The sequence below is a fragment of the Gadus morhua genome, chromosome 14, assembly GCF_902167405.1.
Source record: "Gadus morhua chromosome 14, gadMor3.0, whole genome shotgun sequence".
NCBI lineage: Eukaryota > Metazoa > Chordata > Actinopteri > Gadiformes > Gadidae > Gadus > Gadus morhua.
In genome coordinates, this window is record NC_044061.1 from 20592880 (window position 1) to 20613440 (window position 20561).

Sequence of the window (20561 nt, forward strand, 5' to 3'; positions counted from 1 at the left end):
GGAGGCCAGAGGTCACGTGAGTGGAGGCCAGCAGTCACGTGAGTGGAGGCCAGCAGTCATGTGAGTGGAGGCCAGCAGTCACATGATGTCAATCCACCGCTAATGTCAATATTCAACAAGGTAAGGTAACCCAGGGTCCTTATTTCTTCAGGCAATAAACTCGATATTCCTCATTATGGGGATATATTGCTATTTGGGAATTAAGTTATTTTCAAATCGAGTGTGTTTAAAGAAAAGTAGCGTAGCGTATATTAATCGTTAAACATGCTATGCACATTGTAATAGAACTCGAGCAAGCTAATACTTAGTACAATCTCCAATAACCTTGGTTTGGTGAATGAGGACATGAATGTATTTGTCTGATCATGGTTAGCCAGCCTTATGTCCTGAGTTGAGAGGAAGCCTACTGTCTGAGTCTTGGTTCCTCAATGCAGGTTTTACAAACCGCCAGGGTTAAGCATGGAAGAAGAGGCGAGGGAAGATGACAGTCCCCAAACCCAGAGGGAACCTTCTTGTAACGGTATGACAGTAGGCAACGCATAATCTGCTGACTGAATCAGTTTTTAGAAACATACGCACACTTTCACACTTTTAAGTATTGTTTGTTTTGAACTAAGGAGCCCATACAACTTCACACATTTACCATCATGTTTGACTACAATACTGCTGGGGTGGTTACAAGCGATTGATCCACCCACATTTCTACCAGATCTCAAGCAATCATCTCAAGATTTGCCAGTTCCAAACGAACCAGTTGCCATGGAAGAGGTGGTAATAATCGACAAAAAAGCTGTAGAAAAACTCACAGAAGGCCTACTATCCCACTACCTTCCTGATCTACAAAACTCCAAATTAGCTCTACAAGAGCTTACGTGAGTGTTTCCCTTGACACCAAAACAATGTTTTATTTTTAACTGATTAACTGGATTGTGTGCTGCCTGTATAACTGTCAAACATTAATAGATCACTGATGATAACAAGTTTATTGAAAACAACTATGGGGTAGTTGCGAATGATTATGGAAAGGTTTTTGCATCCACCAGTTGCCTTCATTGATATTATTAGCGGTTTATTATTAAACATTTATTGCAATATCATTGTTGTAATATTGATTTAACTGTCTGTTCAGCTATAAATCATCAAGTGCTCTCTTCTCAGCTTGGCTGTTTATAAACAGCATTATTGCAGTCAGGTTTCACATTTACAATCACACTTCTGTAAACATTTTGGGCGTCTTAATGATTTAAACAATACCTACAGTCAAACAATGGAGGATCCACTTACACTGTTTTATTTTGTGTTGACCAGACAGAACCAAGTAGTCCTTCTAGATACACTGGATCAGGAAGTCACCAAGTTCAGAGAATGCAACAGTCTTCTAGACCTAAACTCACTGGTATGCCTTCTTTGTTATTGTATGTATGTATGTATGTATGTATGTATGTATGTATGTATGTATGTATGTATGTATGTATGTATGTATGTATGTATGTATGTATGTATGCATGTATACTAAATCCCTTCATTCCTTTTATATACCCAAATGTATTAGTTTGAATGAAAAGTGTATGTAAATAATCGATTTTTGGGTTAACTAGTTTACAGAGGCTAAGGTTTATCACACCAAGCTTGTGACCATACGGAAAGAGATGCTTATGCTCCATGAGAAGACCACCAAACTAAAGGTACGTGTTGTTCTAAGTCAGAATATAATAGAAGTCATTTGACCCGTATACTCAGCCATTAGCTAATTTGCAGTGCATGCATAGTAACAGAACGATAGGGCCATTCCTTTGCTGAGTGTGTGTGTGAGAGGCTCTGGGTGTTGCTTTCACAGAAACGGGCGTTGAAGCTGCAGCAGCAGAAGCAGAAGGAAGCCCTGGAAAAAGAGCAGCAACGCGAGAGAGAGCTGGAGAGGGAGAGACAGCTCGTCGCCAAACCCGCCAGAAGAACATAGTGGCACGACCGCCGCTGCCGGCACGCCAATGGTGCTGATGCTTTACCTGTCCAGCTGCATTACCTGTCTGTCTGCGAGAAACGCACCAAACCAAAGACACAGACTGAATCCTAGAATGCTGGTTCATCTCCGGTCGGTGTCCGATGACATGCAGCCCCGAACGTACTCACAGCTTCCAACATGGTGTGGTTGAAATTACACAGACTGGCAGTCCATTACCAGATAAATCACTGCAAATCCCCTTGAGGAATCACTGCAATCAACGTTGTATATATGTTTTTTTTTTATAAGACAAAATGTTAGGTGTTAACTGAACTATGCTTTATGGGTCGACATGGCACCCGTGTTCTGTTGGTGTAAGTCTGTGCATTTTAGGTCAGGTAGGTCTATCTTGATTCTGAATGATCCATTTTGGTATAGGGTGGGATTCGGTTCAAATGTTGTGTTGGGGTTGTCTTATACTCTAAATGTATAGCATGTCTTACAAATAGTTGTGCTGCACTGTTAAGCACTTAAGCTTACAACATGTTTATACCAATTGTATTAAAATCCAAGCATATCAGTAATGCCCTAGTGCATTACGAGGATATTTATTCAACATGTTTTAGTGCCACAACTCTTCATGAAGGGTGTTTGTGCCTACTATAGCAAAGCATTTGCTGTACACTTGCGTCCTATACATTCATGTAAAACAATAACACATACTTACAAATTTACTAATTAATAAACTGTTTTATGGTTTTGTTTATACTTGCAATCTTTATTTATTAGGTGAGAGATTGCTTTTGTGTGAGCTAGGAAGGAGATTGGACAATTGATTATTCATACACACTATCTGATAACTGAATTGATATCATCCAGCAGATGGCAGCAGAGTAACGTCAAAATGTGTCGGCAATAGATTATTCCTGCAGAGCCAGTCTTTCCTAGTGACGTGGTACAAAATAATATACGTAAGAGGCTGACACCAGCCATAGACGTTGAAAGGTTAGATGATATATATTCCACACTTCCAACAGTTTTTGGCCATTTGACAGCACAACTTTGTGTCTTGCTGAACCACAGTGTCTGATGTGAACATTAGTGCGTAATTGATCTGGGCCATCTACTTATAAAATCCGACCTCTCAACGTCCGATCAGTCATCAATTAGAATTAATCAGTTTGTTTTTATTCAGACATAAATTATTAAATCACTTTTAAACCAATGGCATTTAACCAGAGCATTTGCAGATGTTTTGATGACGCAAGACAAGGTTAAACCCTTGCTATTTCAAGGCCCCAATTTGGCTGTCTCACCACCTACGATTCACATAAAACTCTATTTTTACCAGCAGGAAACTTGTGCAAAACCACCAATCCCTTTTTTTTGCCCCTCTTCCCACTCTCTTTCAGAAAGGAAATAACACTGGCACTGTAGCCAAGGAAGGGTGTGTACCCAAATTAGAGATTAATATTGGAACCAGTCTTAATTGATATTGTTGTTATTTATGAGCAGAGACAACATCTCATATCCATCTCTTGTTCTCATTATTGGTGTTTTGTATTCGATTCCTCCTTGCATTTCACCTATACTTCGCCTAAAGAAACACAATAGACCAAATCAAACTACACCAGCCTATTGTTGCCATCCTGGATCGTGTGGGTTTGTGTTATTCTAGACAGAAGTAGGTGAGTTTGTTTTGAGTGAATAGGACCCTTTGACTCTCCGAGGCTGAGGGGGTGGATAGGGGTGGAGGGCCAGACAACCTCAGCGAGGCAGCGGTTTCTCTAAGGTTGGGCTCTGCGCCTCTCAGCGGCCTGGCTTTTGGTCTGGACTCGCGTCTGCTTTTAGAAACTTGGCCGTCGACAGGAAGAAAACAAAGCCCTCATAGCCAAAACCGCGAGTGAGTTGCTAGCAGCCACTACGGCATATGGTGTCGTAGTGGGCAGTCTCCCCGACTTGGTAAACACTGAATCATTTGGCTGCTGAGTAGGAGGTGGCGGCCTATGCCAGACTGGGCCTGGTGCCCCTCCCAGGCTCACCATAACAGGATATGGTCCACTGACCCATGTTGCTAATATGATGGTTATAATTCCTCAGGGTTGTCTTGTTTTGATTTTTACCATTCGTGCGTCTGACCGTGGGTGCTATTCCATGCACCGTACAGACCAGCACTCCTGGAAAACATATGTGTGTGTGTGTGTGGGGGTGTGGGGGTGTATAGGCCAAAGCGGGTTTATATGAGCAAACTTTCCCTTTTGGTTAGCCTCTTATATAACTCATACGCAAGCAGGGATAGGCATGGAAAACACAACAATTAGGCCTCCCTGACTCAACGGATGCTACCGAGTGTGTCTCTGTCAACATAATATTTAGAGTCTCAACAACGGTTGAGATCCTACCAATCCCTCAACCGAGCCCATTGCCATGGAGAGCATCATGCTGGGCCAATCAAACATAACAATATTTGTACCAAACGATTATATTGTATTATACTTTCAATAAACCAATATTTATTTTTCATTGTATATGGACAGAAAAAGATTTTTGTTTTGTTTTCACATTCCTCTCGGCTGGGAGCCCCACTGTGAGGGTACACATAAGATATACAAAAGATATCTTAACCACGATCCATACAGTATATAGGAGCTAGACGATGACTTGTTGTCGCCACTAGCGCTGTTCTTTCGTCTCCCAAGGTCAAGCTTGTGCTTCAGCATAAACACAGACGTGTCTGGTGTGTACCACAGTAGGTAGACTACAGTCCCAGAACACCAGGCTATTGGGCAAGGCCCCAACATAGTTTGACACCAAATTGAATGGCCATTTTGGCTTTTCGTGTTCAAAACAAGTTCTTAGAAGAAAAACAACACATAAGGAACAGAGTGTTTTACAGGGTGAATGTCAGGTTTTAATTTGCTTCTTCACAAGCTGCGGTAAATCAGCAAAAATAGAAGCGTGTGCGTCCTAGTTTGGCAATTGGGCTTTTGAAGAGCAACATAATTGTGGTTGTGGAGGGGGGGTAAGGATGATTTCTAAACATGTTTATCCCTGTTTTTTTGTTTTCCCTGCCCTGTATACGGGAGTGTGGACAGTAATGAAATGAGAGAGGGACGATAGTAAAACTGAGAATAACAATGTTTTTTTAGCGTCCACATGTGATGAGATATATAAAGACCCACAGCCATCAACATTGCCATGGGCTAGCAAGCAGAGGTTTATATAGCATATAACAGGTGTCCCGACGCTCACACACTGAGTGAGCTGGTTGAGGCGAGGTGAGGAGAATCTAATCTTGAACGATGCAGAGGTCTGGAGGAAGGATTTACTGTGTTGTTGACACAAACTAAGTTGAAACACACCGTTTGTGTCTGACCACAGAGAACTGGCTGCTGTTCTTCCTGCCCTGCATCCACCCTGCAGAGGTGAGCGAGAGGTAGACAGAGAGTGAGAGAGAGAAAGAGTGGAAGACGGACAGAGAGAGAGAGAGAGAGAGAGAGAAAGTATACTTAAAGACACAGGCTTGCACACACGTGCCCTTACACAGACAGACACAGACACCCACGCATACAGATACACACCACATCGAGTTGAAGACGCACACACAGGCGCACGTCTACACTCCCACACAAGATCGAGCAGGATCCAGTATTTCCTCCTTGTAATTCTGGGTCTGGCGGTGAGCGCGGCTAAGATAACTGCCGCTTTGTGAAAACGGTAAACAGCATCTATCACCAGCTTTCTACAAGGTTCACTTTAAATTCGACGGCTGCAGCCATCAAAGATAAGCTGCTTCTTAGCTTCCACATAGCCATCTATGGGTCATGAGGACAAATCTAGACATTGTTTACTTATTTAAGAAACCAAGCTTAGCCTTTGCTTCTGCATTGTATGTAAGCAAGGGAAGATTAATTATCTATGGTTTTATGTACCTTTTGAGTTTTAGACAGTGCAAAAAAACACAGCATAAAATTGGTGCCCAGTCTGTCCCATATCCATCCAACACTGCCCATCTCTATTCTTTGGCAATATGGATTACCATATAGGCTTGTTAATTATTTTCAGCAAATCATTTTACAGCTTCATATCAAATTTCCAAACTTTGAGCAGGAATCGTGCACCACTTTATATTGTTTTTGAATGTGTGGGGGTGTTTGTGTATGCACATGGGTGTGAATGTGTGTAATAAAGTAGGCTACAAAGTAATCAATAGCAATCCAAATTATGTTAAATTATAAATCTGCTTGGGGATGAAAATGAACCCAAAAAAGGCATCCAGTTATATTTATTTCATTGTACAAACAAATACAAAAGTGTGTTTTCACATGCTGATCTCAATCGATAAAGCACAGAGGCTGGGGAGGGGGGAGGGTGTTGACAAATGTACACAAGAAAGTACAGTACAGTTGTATAAGCACTTATCTCCCACCTCCATGCCCAAATAGACTGGATATGGCCGGTTCGATACAGAATACTACGTAGTTTAAACTCTAAATTGTATGACTTCAATGATCAATTTAAGGCGTATGATGATGTCAAAGAACCCTTAGTGAAGTTAGGGCTCATCACATGGTGAGCTTAATGGGCCTCTATTCTTCCCAGGTCACTTGCACAACAGGTGTTTTTTTGTGAGACACATGACTGTACATCCCCATGGTAGAGGGTATGCAAAACCCAAACTATGACTCTAATCAAATCCTTTTTTTTAATGCAAGAGACTTAAAATACTTGGAATTAGTATCAATAAATAAAAAAATTAAAGATTAAACAACACTTTAGGAACACAGACACACACGCACACACACACACACACACACACACACACACACACACACACACACACACACACACACACACACACACACGCATGCATACACAAGCATATACAAAGACACACCAAGAGACACACACACCAGAAGCAAGCACACCCGTACGCACACACAGACACACACACACTCGCGCATACGCAATCACTCACACACACACACACACACACACACACACACACACACACACACACACACACACACACACACACACACACTCACACACAAGCAAGAACTCTCACTCTCACACACACGAGCGCACACACACACACACACACACACACACACACACACACACACACACACACACACACACACACACAAGCAAGAACTCTCTCTCACACACACGAGCGCGCGCACACACACACACACACACACACACACACACACACACACACACACACACACACACACACACACACACACACACACACACACACACACGTGTTCTAGCTCCATATAAATGGGTGCCATGATGCCATGAGGCCTCCAATTATCATTTGCTAATGAGTGACATGGGTACGTGGTTCTCTGTCCGAGAAAGATAAGCTGCTGCAAGGCAGGGTGGTAACCCTGTTTGTAGGATGTTAGAAGTTTTCTTGTGGTCGTGAAGTGGAGGAGAGTTCGGTGGAGTGTGAGTGTGACCGTGGTCTGGACACTATGAACACTAGCCGCGGTAATGTGTGCGAGTCCGTGAGTCACTGGTGTGGTGGTTATCCTGGATACAAGCGTGACGCTTCACAAGAGCTCCTTTGTCCCAAGTGAATTTCAGACACACCAGGTGTTCGTGACAGTCATGGTTAACGTTGCTCATAGGGAAATGTACAAGGTTCTCAGTAGTTTAGAAAAAAAATACATATATATATGCATACTTGATACTTTGTATTTGAAGTTATGGAGCGTAGATAAAGTCAGTGTCTTGAGAAATATAATGGAACTGGAATAAACCTTTTATTTACAATGATCTTACTGAGGGTGAATTCTACTCTTAAACTGCAAGTTTATGGTAATCACCCCTTAAGAGAACTGAAGTAGGGACCTGAATGCAAGAAGTCTTAAACAAGCAGGCGGTGGTCACTCTTTGTTCCGTAGTGAATCCCGACTTCCAGGGGAAGTGTTGTCATGTTAAATAGCACCAGGGCACTGGCATTTTGACCTCTTTAGTTGAGTCACACCTCAATGTTAACAATATTTACAGATTTCCTAGCTCAGCCTTTATTTCCAGTTGAAGAAAAGTGCTTGCATATGCACGTTCACACAGATTGTGCATTAGTTATCTTTAGCATTACTAACCCCATTCTACATTTTATGAATTCACAATCGTTTTAATTTCCTTATTAATCCAGTGTTGCTCAACACAATATCGAACTGGTCTCGTTTTATATGGGCATTCATTGACAGTCCAAACCCATTAGCTTTAGATGGCCAAATTATTTACTTCCAGTTTACAATTAGACTCACTTGTTACAAATGTACTTGTTGTAACTGCACTTGGAATCAAGGGTCATGTAATCAGTCGGCTGAGTTTATTACACTGATCTCGCCTCTGTATCACCGAAATCAACTGCCACCTAGTAGCTGATTGTAAATGTTGTAAATGTTGTCTGATACCACCTCATTTGAAGTAACTATTAAGGTCGGTGGTAAAGGGTGAAGCTTATATGCACAGAGAAAACAAGGTAATTTTTAAGCATGGGAATAGAGCAGACTCCCTAGGGGGTTATAGTCGTTTAAAAAGCAAACAGGCACAAGAGCTAATGTGGAGTCGCAAAGTCAGGCCCAAGGACACATTTTTACAGAACGGGTCATTTATTGAAGTGAATAACCAAGTGCAAGCATCCTCAGAACCTTTCTGTATAAACTTCTGAATGTAGCCGATGTTAAAAAAACAAAATAAATATTGTTGTTAGGTAAAAAATAAAATAAACATGCCAGCATTTCATTCTATCAGGTAAATAAGTTATGTTTAGAAAAGTCCCAATTGTCAGCTAAAATGAGCCACAGGGTAGAAAAAGTTAGGCAGAGCAGTTGGTGGTGCCGCAGGCTGACCGGATGACCTTCTTGGCCGATCACATGACCTGCACAGAGGACAGAAATAATCTGTAAGTGTCAAACATAAAAGCGCACGGCAATAGAACACAACACATAGAACAATAAACACGTCTGCACCTTTGTTTCTTGCTTGTTCTGGATGTTCAGAATGTCTCCGTACACAAAGTTGTACAGTTGCTCCTTGGATCTTCTGCCATCTAGCTGCACTGTAAAGAGAATATAGATACGATTTAACAACAGAGAATACAATTTAGATGTGTACTAACTAGAGAATGCATTTGGTTTGGTCAAACGATAAGCATGTGGATAATCAAATCCGAAGGGAGGTACACCTTGTATTGGGATGGCCACACTCAAACACTTACCGACATCAACTCCGGTCTCCTCCATTATGTTCTTGTGTTTGACGTACATGGGCCAGACGTGGCCGTCGAAAAGGCCTGGTGGATCCGGCCACGAATAGTTCCTTGAGCTGACCAGACAAGACCGATTAGCCACCAAAACAAACAAATATTAACTACACCCGCTTACAAACACTCTTAGGACACTCACCTCCTCCTCTTCTTGCATTCTTCGTATGGAATGGTAATAAAATAGCGTTGGTTCAGTACGTCGATCAAAGGTCTGCAGATAGAACAAAGTCGGTCAGACAGACGCCCCCCAAAGCCATCGCTGCAAGAGACCAGTTGCCCACCAGATATTGCCTCATAGTACTCACCCATGGGTGTAAAGCAGAAAGCCCTCCACGATGAGGATGTGAGTTTCCTCCACCTCATCCTTTTGGTCAGACTCCTTCAGTATCTCCGTGTCAAGGCGGTTGTTGATTCCGTGAGACTTCTCAAACTTCACTGGGTTGTCAAGCCATGCGTAGATGGTGCACATCATGGCGTCCATGTCCAGAGAAGCAAGTACTATGTTATAGCGAGCCATTGGAGCAAAGAGGGTGGCGAGAGAGGAGACAGGGGGGGGGGGAAACAAACAAGGAACACAAGGTGTAAGTTACAGAGGCAAAACAGACTTGTGTTTATGAAATGTGCAGCGTTTGGCCAACACACAAAACCCTTCCATAAAGACCCAGGCTTACCATCGTACTGCTTAAAGCCATCTTCACCAACTTCAATCTGATCTTGGGGCTGAAACATACATGGATATGATGTACCCAGGTACATTCTACTAGAACTACAATCTGACATATGGAGGAGGGCTCTACTCAAACAAGAGGCGCTTGGCATATACCAATGTATATATTTGAACGCAACAACATCAATGGTACATTAGGCAAGAATAAGACAATTCGTACAGCAAACCTAGACAAGAACTAACTCTTACTTCTACCGTCTGAAAAGCATTCGTACTCGAAAACCAAAAGACATGCGAAACTCACCTTGAAGAAGTCATCCTGGTGTACAACGCAGCAGTTTGGGAGGTTCTTGATTAATTTGTTGGTGAGGGTGGTTTTACCTCCGTTGGTAACCCTTTAAAAGCAATTGTAAATATACATGGTTATTAAACACTTTAACCCAACGAACCACAATGCATTTGCTGACAATGGTCGGCCTCAAGTCAGCCCGCCCATATGCCCTATAGCTAGTCTGATTTACAATATTCCGAACATGGATGTGATTTCCGGTTTACTCAGACCCCCAAATATAGAGTTTGATTTCCAGGTGGCAAGAAGGAATGCATACAAACAACACTTTTGGTGTAGTATATAGACACATCTTCAAATGGTAATACGGTAAATGTGGCCACGCGAAGGGCGATCTGCGGGCGTGTTCCACGTGCTATGGCCTTCCATGTCATCTCATTCATCGGACTTACCCGCCAATGCCGATTATGATCTTCATTTTTGGATCGTGAAAGGACCGAAAAACGCGGAAAACAGGACCGATGAACTGAAGTTCGTGGACGCAGTGATCAGACGGAAGAAAGCTTAAAAGAGAAGGTTACAGGAAACGTCAACTACTTAATTCCTCCATTGTACAGTTTGGTGAAAGCAGTGAGATGTCACTTCGTTGCCGTCTTCCACCGAGAGAGAGCTTTGAGTTTGCCTTCCTGCTACACATACCCAACAGTGTGCAACGATTGGCTATATATTCACTTCTTGACTACGGAAACAAACCCGAGAAGCCAATCAGTGAGGCTTATTTTCAGTGCCCACCCCGTCTTTCACCAAGCAGCACGGATGCATAATAAGACACATTTCTTTCACCTATAAAAAACCCACACATAATTGGTAACATTGTTTATTTGAAGCAGATGTTTCTGTTGCTGTCTTTTCCAAACATTTTGGCCCTACCCCCCAGCTTTACTTTATTCTAAACGTAGGGTAGAGAGCTTCATAGTATGATTAACAGACACTTTGAATCTATTGAGTTTATTATTGCACAGCCTATTCTATTTTTATAAATACAAATTCAAAGGAATTTGATATTCAAGTTCATAGTTCCCCCTTTTCATATATGTTCTCTGTAGTAGCCCGTTCCTCTTCAGTATAAAGAATGTGTGTATGATGCCTATAAAAGATAAAGTATTGCTTTTATTTCAAGATCAGCATCCAACCTGAGGGGTGTCATCCAAATGATATTAGACAGCACTATTTTGTATAAAGCTGTACAAAACCAATGCAATGCGGTTTTACCGAGGTTATTCCAAAATATCACGTAGGCTGCACTTTACTCCTCCCTCCATAACCTCGGCGATGGTTAGGAGGATGCATCTATTTGTGGCAGGATTCATTGCATAGTTCTTGCCCGAGGATAAAGGTGTTTATCTTACCACGTCACCTATTTTTTTCAACATTAGAAGATGTCCTTTTTCCACGTCAGTTTTGTTGAATCACTTTCCACTCAACCCCCGTGTTACTTTCTGAGAGTACAGTTTATTTTATTTTTTCACAAATGATTCATTAAGCATACCCTGGACGCTGCATTGGGTCATTACCCTATGACTGCTCCGGGAGGAAAATGTTTTCTCTTAATCACTGCACGATGAGATGTACAAACCTATTGGTCATGCATCAAAGGGACACAAAAGCTACCTGAGAGTATTATTCAACTATAGTCCTCCCAGATAGCCTAATAAAGCACGAGCTAAAAGGCGCACACACACACACACACACACACACACACACACACACACACACACACACACACACACACACACACACACACACACACACACACACACACACACACACACACACACACACCTTTTTTGGGGTTAGCGGCTAAGAAAAACAGATTTGTTGGACTTAGTGTTGAATTTTACAGCATGTTTTTTAAGTAATGAATGGTAATGGTAATAAGTATAATATAATAATAATTATAAACAACTAACATTTATTATTATTAATACTAATAAATACAACTTCTTCTTCATGTTATTCTAATTATTTTGATCAATGAGAATAGCACTCACTATTTGGCTATTATTATCTTTTGATTAAGGACTAAACGTCCAGATAACACCATGCTTTCGCACGCACCACCAGATGTCCCACACAGCAGACACAAGTAACAATTCTAAACTGAATTAAGGAGAAGTTCTCACCCGGTGATTTTATGTTGCACATTTTATTTTAGCTTTAAGGAAACGATCGAGGTCCGGACCTCGGTGACCTCATAGCTGGCTAGGGGCATGATTGTGACACTGCATGTTTACTATTTCTACCGCCGCTCAGAAAAAAATGCTGTCGTAAGCAATCGTTTTAACAGCCAGACCCAAGTGAACTGTTCCTTTTGCTGGACAAAACAGATGCAGTCAGGAAGGAATCGACGACGTGGAATTTACAAACAGTTAATAGTAGTGTACATTTTAATTGATGATTTTGATCAGTCGCCTCACTTTTGGGAGGAATCTTTAGCTACTGACAACTGCTGTTGAAGTTTATCAGACCTACCATAAAGGCCAACTGTATGTTAGCCTCACACACACACACACACACACACACACACACACACACACACACACACACACACACACACACACACACACACACACACACACACACACACACACACACACACACACCAGTTAACATGTTTTTTTCCAGTGCCTTTCACATAAAGAAAGAAAAAACGTAGTTAACATTTGTTGTCAAGGTATTCTCTTATAACATTTAGTTGTTTATTTATTGCTGTGTATGAGCAGCCGACAGAGAATTCCAACATATGTGCAGCATGTGTGTCAAATGTTGCATGTGACATTAAGTGTCGCATTGCTGCAGAGTGTTAAATTACATACTTTGGTTTTGTTTCTTGTTTTCATAATGTTAGCATAACTTCTACCATTGCTTTAGTGCAACAAAGTACAATAAATGCAGTATAGTGAGATGACTGTAATGCCATCATCTATTCATCCAGACTCATATTCAGTCTACGATCCAGACATGCCGCTTTCACACCAAAAAGAACCGAGAGCCAGTTCCGGGCTGGTGCTAGGGCCAGTTCCAAACTGGTTCCAGCCTTACCCCAGTTAAGAACCGGTTGGTTTCACACCGGCCAGAGCCAGCCATGGAGCCGGCGTGAGCAACGTCATGACGTCACTGCAAACGTCTCGGCTAGTGAGCTTGGACAGAAGCATAAGGCCGACATCTTTCTTTATTCTGGGTGGAAATAGTAACATAGTTACGCCATCAAATGCGTTTATGGAAACATTTTTAGCGAGAAATGTGCATTTTACTTTCATAATGTTCGCTCGGTGAATGTGAAGGATGTTTGGTTTGATAGTTATGACGAAGAGGGAACGCTCCGTTCACTTGCATGGACATGGACTCATCTAGCTGCGTTGGCGCGTTGACGCGTTGAACCACCACACAATGCGCGCAGAAGAACCCTCGCGCCAGTTTCAAACACAACAACAACAATTTCGTCTTCGATTCAATCCGTGTATGGTTCGTTCTTTGAATATTCCGATTTAAAACAAAATCAGAAAAAAAAAAAGAACCATACACGGATTCACGTCCATTGTTTACTTCGGTGTTTTAAAAAATGCCGGTCTTCGTTGGTCTTCCTGTTTATGAAGGTACGGATAACTCCGCCCCCTGCCCCCGGCGTAAAAGCGGTTCTAGTTCTAGCCCAGCTCTAAAGTGGGGCCAGAGTTGAACCGGTTTTTAGGGGCCGGAGCCGGTTCTTTGGCGGTGTGAAACCAAAGCCCTGGCCCTAGCTCCGAACTGGCCCGGAACCGGCCCCGATTTTGCGGCGGTGTGAAAGGGGCAACAGAGAAGTCAAGCAGGACAGAATGTGCCAAGATTGCTGTCATTGGGAAACTAATTGGAACTATACTGCCACCTTCTGGCTGAAAAGCATCTAAAATGCAATATATTTGTTTGTGCCCTGTTGGTAAATCCATTCCAATCCTTTATCAGAATAAAATCCATCCAACAATAGATGGATTATTATGGGTTGGAGTACATTGGAGTTGGAAGGATGAAAAACAAGGTAAAGATAATGTAAAACTTTCTCTGAATTAAAAAAAAACCTCATTGGGCTGATGATGCTGTGTACATTAATGTACTGTCACACAAACAGTATACTGTGACACATACAGTGAATGTGTAAGGATTACAGGTTTTCTGATATGCTTGACTCTATCTGAGGTATCCTCCTCAATGCCTGATTTTCTCCTTATTGCACCGTGGGTCAGAGACAAACACAATTTCGATTCCTCTATTTGTCTGGCATAATTTTGGAATTGATAATTAAGCTGACTTTGACTTTGAATTGTATGTTCTGGCAGGAGATTCTCGTCTATTCTGGATATCAATAGGTGGGAGTGCACTGTGAATCCGCTGTGACGTATCCGCCACCGGAGTGGAGCGCTCCTTTCAACGTTGTGTTTAATCGGCAGCGGACTTGAAGCAGTAAACGCCGTGCTTGTGTTGCGGTGGGGGAAATCCGAAGCTTCTCACTCCGGGCTCAGAGGAACCGCAGTTGTTCCGGGGCGTTATTATGGGATAGCGGAGGCTGCCATCCGACAGCCAGCCGGCGTCGCAGCGGTCCAGCCCGGTGAACTTCCAGGCGGCGTAGAGCTGGCCCACCGTGGCGATCTGGGCCCCGTCCTCATTGCACGCCTCCTGGCCCGCTGTCAGGTTCAGCTTGTCTGGGTGCGTGAGGTAGTACACGTCCCCTGAGGAACCACAAGGCGCACGATTAGATTAGACACACACACACACACACACACACACACAAACACACACACACACACACACACACACACACACACACACACACACACACACACACACACACACACACACACACACACACACACACACAGGAGTCCTTTTGTTGTCCGTCGTCGACAAGACTGTAACAGTGGCGGAATACAGTCGCGTGTCCATCACTGTTAAAGTCTCTGTGCAACGTCAAACTGTGTTCCCTAGAAGAACCATGTGCACCCATTGCTTCTGTGAGCATGCTTGGTTCCTATTAAACCAAGTACTTAGGCGCAACAAAGGGTCTTACAACAAATGTTTTGTCATCACCGATACTTTGATTGCCCTTCACAGCAAAAATTTGGAAGTGACTTGAGACCCTGGAAGTGACTTGAGCGCCTGGAAGTGACTTGGGCCCCTGGAAGTGACTTGATCCCAAACCATCTCACCGCGGAGGGAGGAGGAGAAGCAGAAGACGTCGTAGTGGTGTTTGTGGAGGTGCCGCCGGCCGTAGTTGCGGACCCCCGGGGCCAGGCGCTGGCCTCCGCAGGGCACCCTGGGCCGGGTGATGGGGTACTGGACCGTCCCGTCCGCCAGCCAGCCCGCGTTGCACCAGCTGAGCCCGTCCTTCCAGGACTGGAGGAGCTGGTCAAAGGTGGCCAGGGTGGAGTCCTGCTCCTCACAGACCTGGCGGGCCCCCTGGTAGTTGAGTTGGTAGCGTCCGCGAGGCGGCTGATAGGGGAACACCACACCTGGAAGGGACAGAACGTGTGGTTATCAAGGGGGACATTGGATACTGTAACGCTGGACTCGTACACCATCGCATAATAACGGGAGTCAACTAACTGAGATACATTTTAAATCAACAAGGTCATTTATTTAAATAGTACAAAATAAGGTGAAACAAACATCTAGGGGTAATAATGTTTAAATGCAGGGATATGGGATTTTAGATGTTAGAGACTACGTGAGACTCATGTATCACATATAGTGTGAGACTTTCCTGTTTGTCTATGCTTTATATCTCACATGTGTGTCTACATGTTTGTCTATTGATGCTATATGTCTTATATGTATGTAAATGTCCTCTGTTCCTTAAATTAGCTGACCGGGGATGCAAAAATAATTTCAGCACAAACTGACAAATAGAGTTGTATCGTATCCCATCGTATCGTATATAGAATCAATCAGGTGTAGTCAAATCAGTCATTAGGATACTGATACCTTGCCCTGCCCTTGTAGATACAGCTATGACCAAAAGGGGTGCAGGGGTTTGTCACAATACGTTTTATACAATAATTACAGCTGTCCGATTTTAAACACTATAATCATTACTAAGACAAATGTATCTGATGAAAACACCATGAGTGGTAATGATCATCATCAGGGTCCATACTGTCTCTGAGACTGAAGCGGTTTCTAGAATTGTAAACTGATGAGTGTGATTTGGTTCATATGCTACTGGGGGCAGAGGGGGGCGCTGTTGTGCCAGAAACTCGTAATACCCACAGACTGTGGTGTTACACAGGCTTATCTAATGTAAAACATTGATTTAATGGTCAAAATAAGTATTCTAAACGTAGCTCCCATATGTATTACTGTGCAACTCGGCGTGAGTATTCTTTTTTTGTATTTGTTCTCAAAGTTCTGTATCATTGGCACAAATTTGTTAACGTTGAGATGAGTGCACTGCCTTTGAAGGATGAAAGAAACATTGAGGGCCACTCAGACCAGAAGATGTATCCATTGTTCAAGCTGCTGACGCAGTCTAGTGGTAAGGGAAAGGAGTTGTTGATCCTTCCATCCTCTAAGATGGCCGTTGTAGAAAACACCATACCATCCACCACCTGGGAATAGCAAGCTTCAATGGCCGTTGCTGAGGGACATTACATTCAGTGTGTACTAGTAGTTTGAGCCCAGGAGCGTGAACGCCCCAGGGCTGGCCCCACCTCTCAGTTCCACATCCACTGCAGCGCTCCTGTCCTCCAGTCCGTCCACCACCTCGCAGCGGTAGCGGCCCGACTCGTTCAGGTGGAGCCCGCCGATCACCAGGGTGGCGTCCCCCGGGAAGTCCTGTCTGAGGTGGACCCTGCCCCTGGGGGACGGACAGAGGGACGGAACCACCGCTCAGACACAAAGGTAGACTGTAGTGTTGTTTAACGGCGACATATTATACCGCCAGAGTGTGATTACCAATGCAAGCCGTTTTTGAAAATCTGCCTCATCTGACATCACAAGGGGGCGTGCCCACCTAGATGTATGACCAATAGTTGAGTAACGTTTTCTACAGTCCACTTGGTGGACGGATCTATCCAGCAAAAATCTAGGAGGACACGCCCACTTGTGATGTCAGAAGAGGCAGATTATCAAAACGGCTTGTAACGGCTAATCACACTCACACCTGGTGGTAATAGTTTTTTTCCCCCAGGGCCCGTCGCACGTGTTCAACAGATCGAAATAGCAACGGTAAACTTTTCCCTGCATTCTGTTATCACAAATTTGGAACTTTTTTGTTATCGTCTTTCCGGGATTGAGGAAGTTGAAATCCCCATTTACATACAACCAACAATAGAGAACCCCTCTCCAATAGAGAACATAAATCAACGAATAACCTGAAGCGTCCGAAGCTCCGGCTGCGCGGCCCGATGGCCACCAGCACGTCTTCCTCCTCCCGGCCCCCGCCGGCGGGGAGCCAGGACCACTTCACCCGGACCCTCCGTGGGCCGCGGAGCTCAGGGTCATACCAGAACCTGCACGGCAGGGTGGCATTTCCCCCGCGCACGGGAAGCACAGCCTGCTGACTGGTGACCACGTACAGCTTCACACTACTGACTATTGGAACAAAGGAGGCAAAATGTACGGCGTCGGGTTGCAGAGAAAGTGTTTAAAGAACTATGAACTAATATGGATACTTGTGCATTTGGAGATTTGTGCTTGCAACCATCGTTTGGTTTGTTATTGCAGGAATGAGTGCAAACCTTCTCCATGGCCATTTCCATTAAGGAAGTCTTGGTAGAAGTAGTCACTGGGACCAGATTCAGCCAAGCATGAGAGAAATAGATGTCCGATGATCAGCTGGAGACCAGTGTAATGCCCATGCATTCTGAAGGCTTTGGAATTATTCTCAAAAGTGTTTCCTTGGGTGCCCTGTTACAATCCTTGGGTCTGTGGCAAAAATAAGGTTATTTTTCCAAATAATAAAAAAGGAGCAACAGAGACCATCGTCGACTTTGGTTAATATATAGATTTATAAAGCGTGACACAATACACTATTCTATTGTGACTCAATTAGCATTCATCGTGTAGTGCCACAAAAAGTACCAGCAGATGGCAGCGTTATATTACTGTGCATTGCACTGACTTTTGGTCCATTCTAGGTGATTGAGAGGTTTTCAAGCATCTTAATATTTATTTTTCAGATTGTGTTTTCAAAAAAACTGTAAAGCAAAATATATGTTTATGAACAAATTAACTGTCAACGTTCGGAAATGCCAAACTGTTTTAACTTCCCCCACTCTTTTTTCTGATCACAGGTCCGCACTTCTACCTGATCTGAGATCCTGTTTCAGGTTGTTAGTTTTTAATGTATGATGATCTTTGCCTTTTGCATTTTTTCACTAGATATCGTATGTTTAGAAAAGCTTGCTAGAACACGTTCATCTAAACAACCTAAGAAGGAATCGCTGTACTATATATGAAGTATGAAGGTTGTTTTAAATCAAATGTTCTAAATCAACGACAATTGAGGGACCTAGGGAAAATAACATGCTCATGCACACAACAAGGCTGTTATTAAAAAAATGTCTTACCGCTATTATCGATCCAACTCTTTCGAATAATTTATGAAGGCTTCAGGTAATGGTTGAACGGAAAAAAATTACGCAAAGGACGAAGCCAATGAGATGTAGGACTACACGCCAGAAATCAGCAGAACAAACTGACAAGCCGAAAGCCTCGCAAGTCAAGAGATGACGCAAGGGTAGGGGTAAGTAATTATCTCCCTTGGTGAGGTAAAAACATTGGAAAACACGTGTTAAGAAAATATAAATATAAAGTATATAATATTTAGTAAATATAAATCCAAATGTTGGTGAGGAAAGAAACTCGGTTATTTAAGTCTAGTCAAGTCAATAGTATTACTATAGGCCTAAACCACAGTAACAGTCTCAAAGTGCTGCAGCCCATAAATGAGGCCCATATGTTTATGACCCCCCCTAACCCTGGCACCCAATGGAACCCCTGGGCAATTACGCTCGCTAAAGACACTCTTAATAACAACCAGAGTTCAGTTCTAAAGGACGTAGACAAAATTCTTCTTAATACAATTTAAAAACATCTCATAAAAAAATATTAAGTGTTTTTATTTGTTCTCTGCTAGGCCTACTTGTTGTTTGAGTTCGGTTGGACGACAGTAACTAGTTGCTTGTTTAGACTTAGATACACAAGTAGTTTCTTTTAAAAAGAAAAACGTGATCCAACAACTACTTTTCAGCCCCCCACAATTATCTGCACAAAATATTTCCTGGTATGACTCCAACAGATTATATCTACAGATCTTTTCAGTTTCACAATATTTACCACAACACCACCGATTTTTATTCCCAGCTGTTGATAGCTGTTGATTGCCGTTTGTTTGTGTGTGTGTTTGTTTGTCTGTGTGTGTGTGTGCGTGTGGGGGTGCGCGCCGGCGTGCATGAACTCCAAAGCAGATGTTTGTCCCCTGATCGTCCCAGCTAGTACTGCAATTTCTTTCAAATGTTTTGATCAGCACTGTATTTTTACTGCAATCCACAAGTTATGGCAAACACAAAAGTATGCAAAACATGCAACCATATATTAAACAGAAAAACACACACCCACGTGCACACAGACACACACACATGCAACAAGTGTGGACAGATGTGTTGGAGAAGGGCTGTCTTCGTTTCTTAAACATGAAAGCTATAGCCAGGGGCCTACATACCAGAACTAGTCTCCTAGCAGGGAGATGGGGTGGCTAACAGGAAGTCATTACTCCTCTAAGCAGCAGGACGTGGCCCAGTGGTCCTGCATGGAGAATGCAGACGTCAGAAGAGCTGTTTCAGAGTTCTTCATGCTCTCCATGATGGACTCAAAGAGCACGGAGAGGTGCTGAATCAATCATTAAGGTCATTGAGATTTGATAATGGCCCCCGGGTATCACCATAACTTGTTAAAGAGAGAGAGCAAAAGGCTTCCCCTTTGTAATGCCACCCACAGACAGACTGTGATGCAAATAGTTGATTCATGAAGGACAAAGTAAACCCTTTCATCATGACAAACTTCATTCAATGCGAATGCTTTTATGGGGCCTTGAGAGAATCCCCTTCACACCCCTTCTACAAATAATAAACCCTGGAGGTCACTATGGGAGGGGGGGGTCACCACATCATCTTTAAAACACATGCATCATAGGGACACCATCATCCCACTGGGCATAGGGCCTCCTGAAAGGTACTGGAAAGTTAATTGGGTGGGGGTGTTGGCAGGGATGCATTGGGTGTGACCCGTGACCTTTGACACCTAGTGCACTTTGTCAGGAGCTGACGAGATGGAGGTAAGTCAGTGA

The 20561-nt window shown here is 43.2% G+C and overlaps 3 protein-coding genes across 3 annotated transcripts; 1 reads left to right on the top strand and 2 right to left on the bottom strand.

Annotated features, from left to right (window-relative positions):
• Positions 1–8: 8 nt before the first annotated feature.
• On the top strand, positions 9–2705 carry bloc1s6 (biogenesis of lysosomal organelles complex-1, subunit 6, pallidin). Its single transcript, XM_030376277.1, has 6 exons — positions 9–120; positions 435–520; positions 710–872; positions 1309–1396; positions 1599–1685; positions 1838–2705. The coding sequence occupies exons 2-6, from the start codon at positions 460–462 to the stop codon at positions 1955–1957; spliced, it is 519 nt and encodes a 172-aa protein (XP_030232137.1). The 5' UTR covers positions 9–120; positions 435–459; the 3' UTR covers positions 1958–2705.
• A 5848-nt stretch (positions 2706–8553) lies between these two features.
• Positions 8554–10905, bottom strand: mibp2 (muscle-specific beta 1 integrin binding protein 2). Its single transcript, XM_030376280.1, has 8 exons — positions 10639–10905; positions 10202–10292; positions 9902–9950; positions 9536–9728; positions 9370–9441; positions 9183–9289; positions 8935–9023; positions 8554–8843 (listed from the first exon to the last, which is right to left on the bottom strand). Exons 1-8 carry the CDS (start codon positions 10662–10664, stop codon positions 8835–8837), a joined length of 636 nt encoding a protein of 211 aa, XP_030232140.1. The 5' UTR covers positions 10665–10905; the 3' UTR covers positions 8554–8834.
• A 3136-nt stretch (positions 10906–14041) lies between these two features.
• LOC115558300 (hyaluronan and proteoglycan link protein 3) lies at positions 14042–19158 on the bottom strand. Its single transcript, XM_030376281.1, has 6 exons — positions 18784–19158; positions 17953–18139; positions 17587–17806; positions 16924–17069; positions 15424–15726; positions 14042–14946 (listed from the first exon to the last, which is right to left on the bottom strand). Exons 2-6 carry the CDS (start codon positions 18074–18076, stop codon positions 14657–14659), a joined length of 1083 nt encoding a protein of 360 aa, XP_030232141.1. The 5' UTR covers positions 18077–18139; positions 18784–19158; the 3' UTR covers positions 14042–14656.
• Positions 19159–20561: the final 1403 nt, after the last annotated feature.

What these genes read in the sequence shown, in the direction of transcription:
- bloc1s6 (XM_030376277.1), top strand. Translation starts at nt 460, where the DNA reads ATGGAAGAAGAGGCGAGGGAAGATGACAGTCCCCAAACCCAGAGGGAA. An exon ending in GAGGGAACCTTCTTGTAACG is followed by an intron (nt 521 to 709) that starts GTATGACAGTAG and finishes CATTTCTACCAG; the next exon opens with ATCTCAAGCAATCATCTCAA. An exon ending in TTCTAGACCTAAACTCACTG is followed by an intron (nt 1,397 to 1,598) that starts GTATGCCTTCTT and finishes TGGGTTAACTAG; the next exon opens with TTTACAGAGGCTAAGGTTTA.
- mibp2 (XM_030376280.1), bottom strand. Translation starts at nt 10,664, where the DNA reads ATGAAGATCATAATCGGCATTGGCGG. An exon ending in ATCATAATCGGCATTGGCGG is followed by an intron (nt 10,293 to 10,638) that starts GTAAGTCCGATG and finishes TTGCTTTTAAAG; the next exon opens with GGTTACCAACGGAGGTAAAA. An exon ending in TTTCTGCTTTACACCCATGG is followed by an intron (nt 9,442 to 9,535) that starts GTGAGTACTATG and finishes TTCTATCTGCAG; the next exon opens with ACCTTTGATCGACGTACTGA.
- LOC115558300 (XM_030376281.1), bottom strand. Translation starts at nt 18,076, where the DNA reads ATGCATGGGCATTACACTGGTCTCCAGCTGATCATCGGACATCTATTT. An exon ending in TGGAAATGGCCATGGAGAAG is followed by an intron (nt 17,807 to 17,952) that starts GTTTGCACTCAT and finishes TTGTTCCAATAG; the next exon opens with TCAGTAGTGTGAAGCTGTAC. An exon ending in AGTGGATGTGGAACTGAGAG is followed by an intron (nt 15,727 to 16,923) that starts GTGGGGCCAGCC and finishes TGTCCCTTCCAG; the next exon opens with GTGTGGTGTTCCCCTATCAG.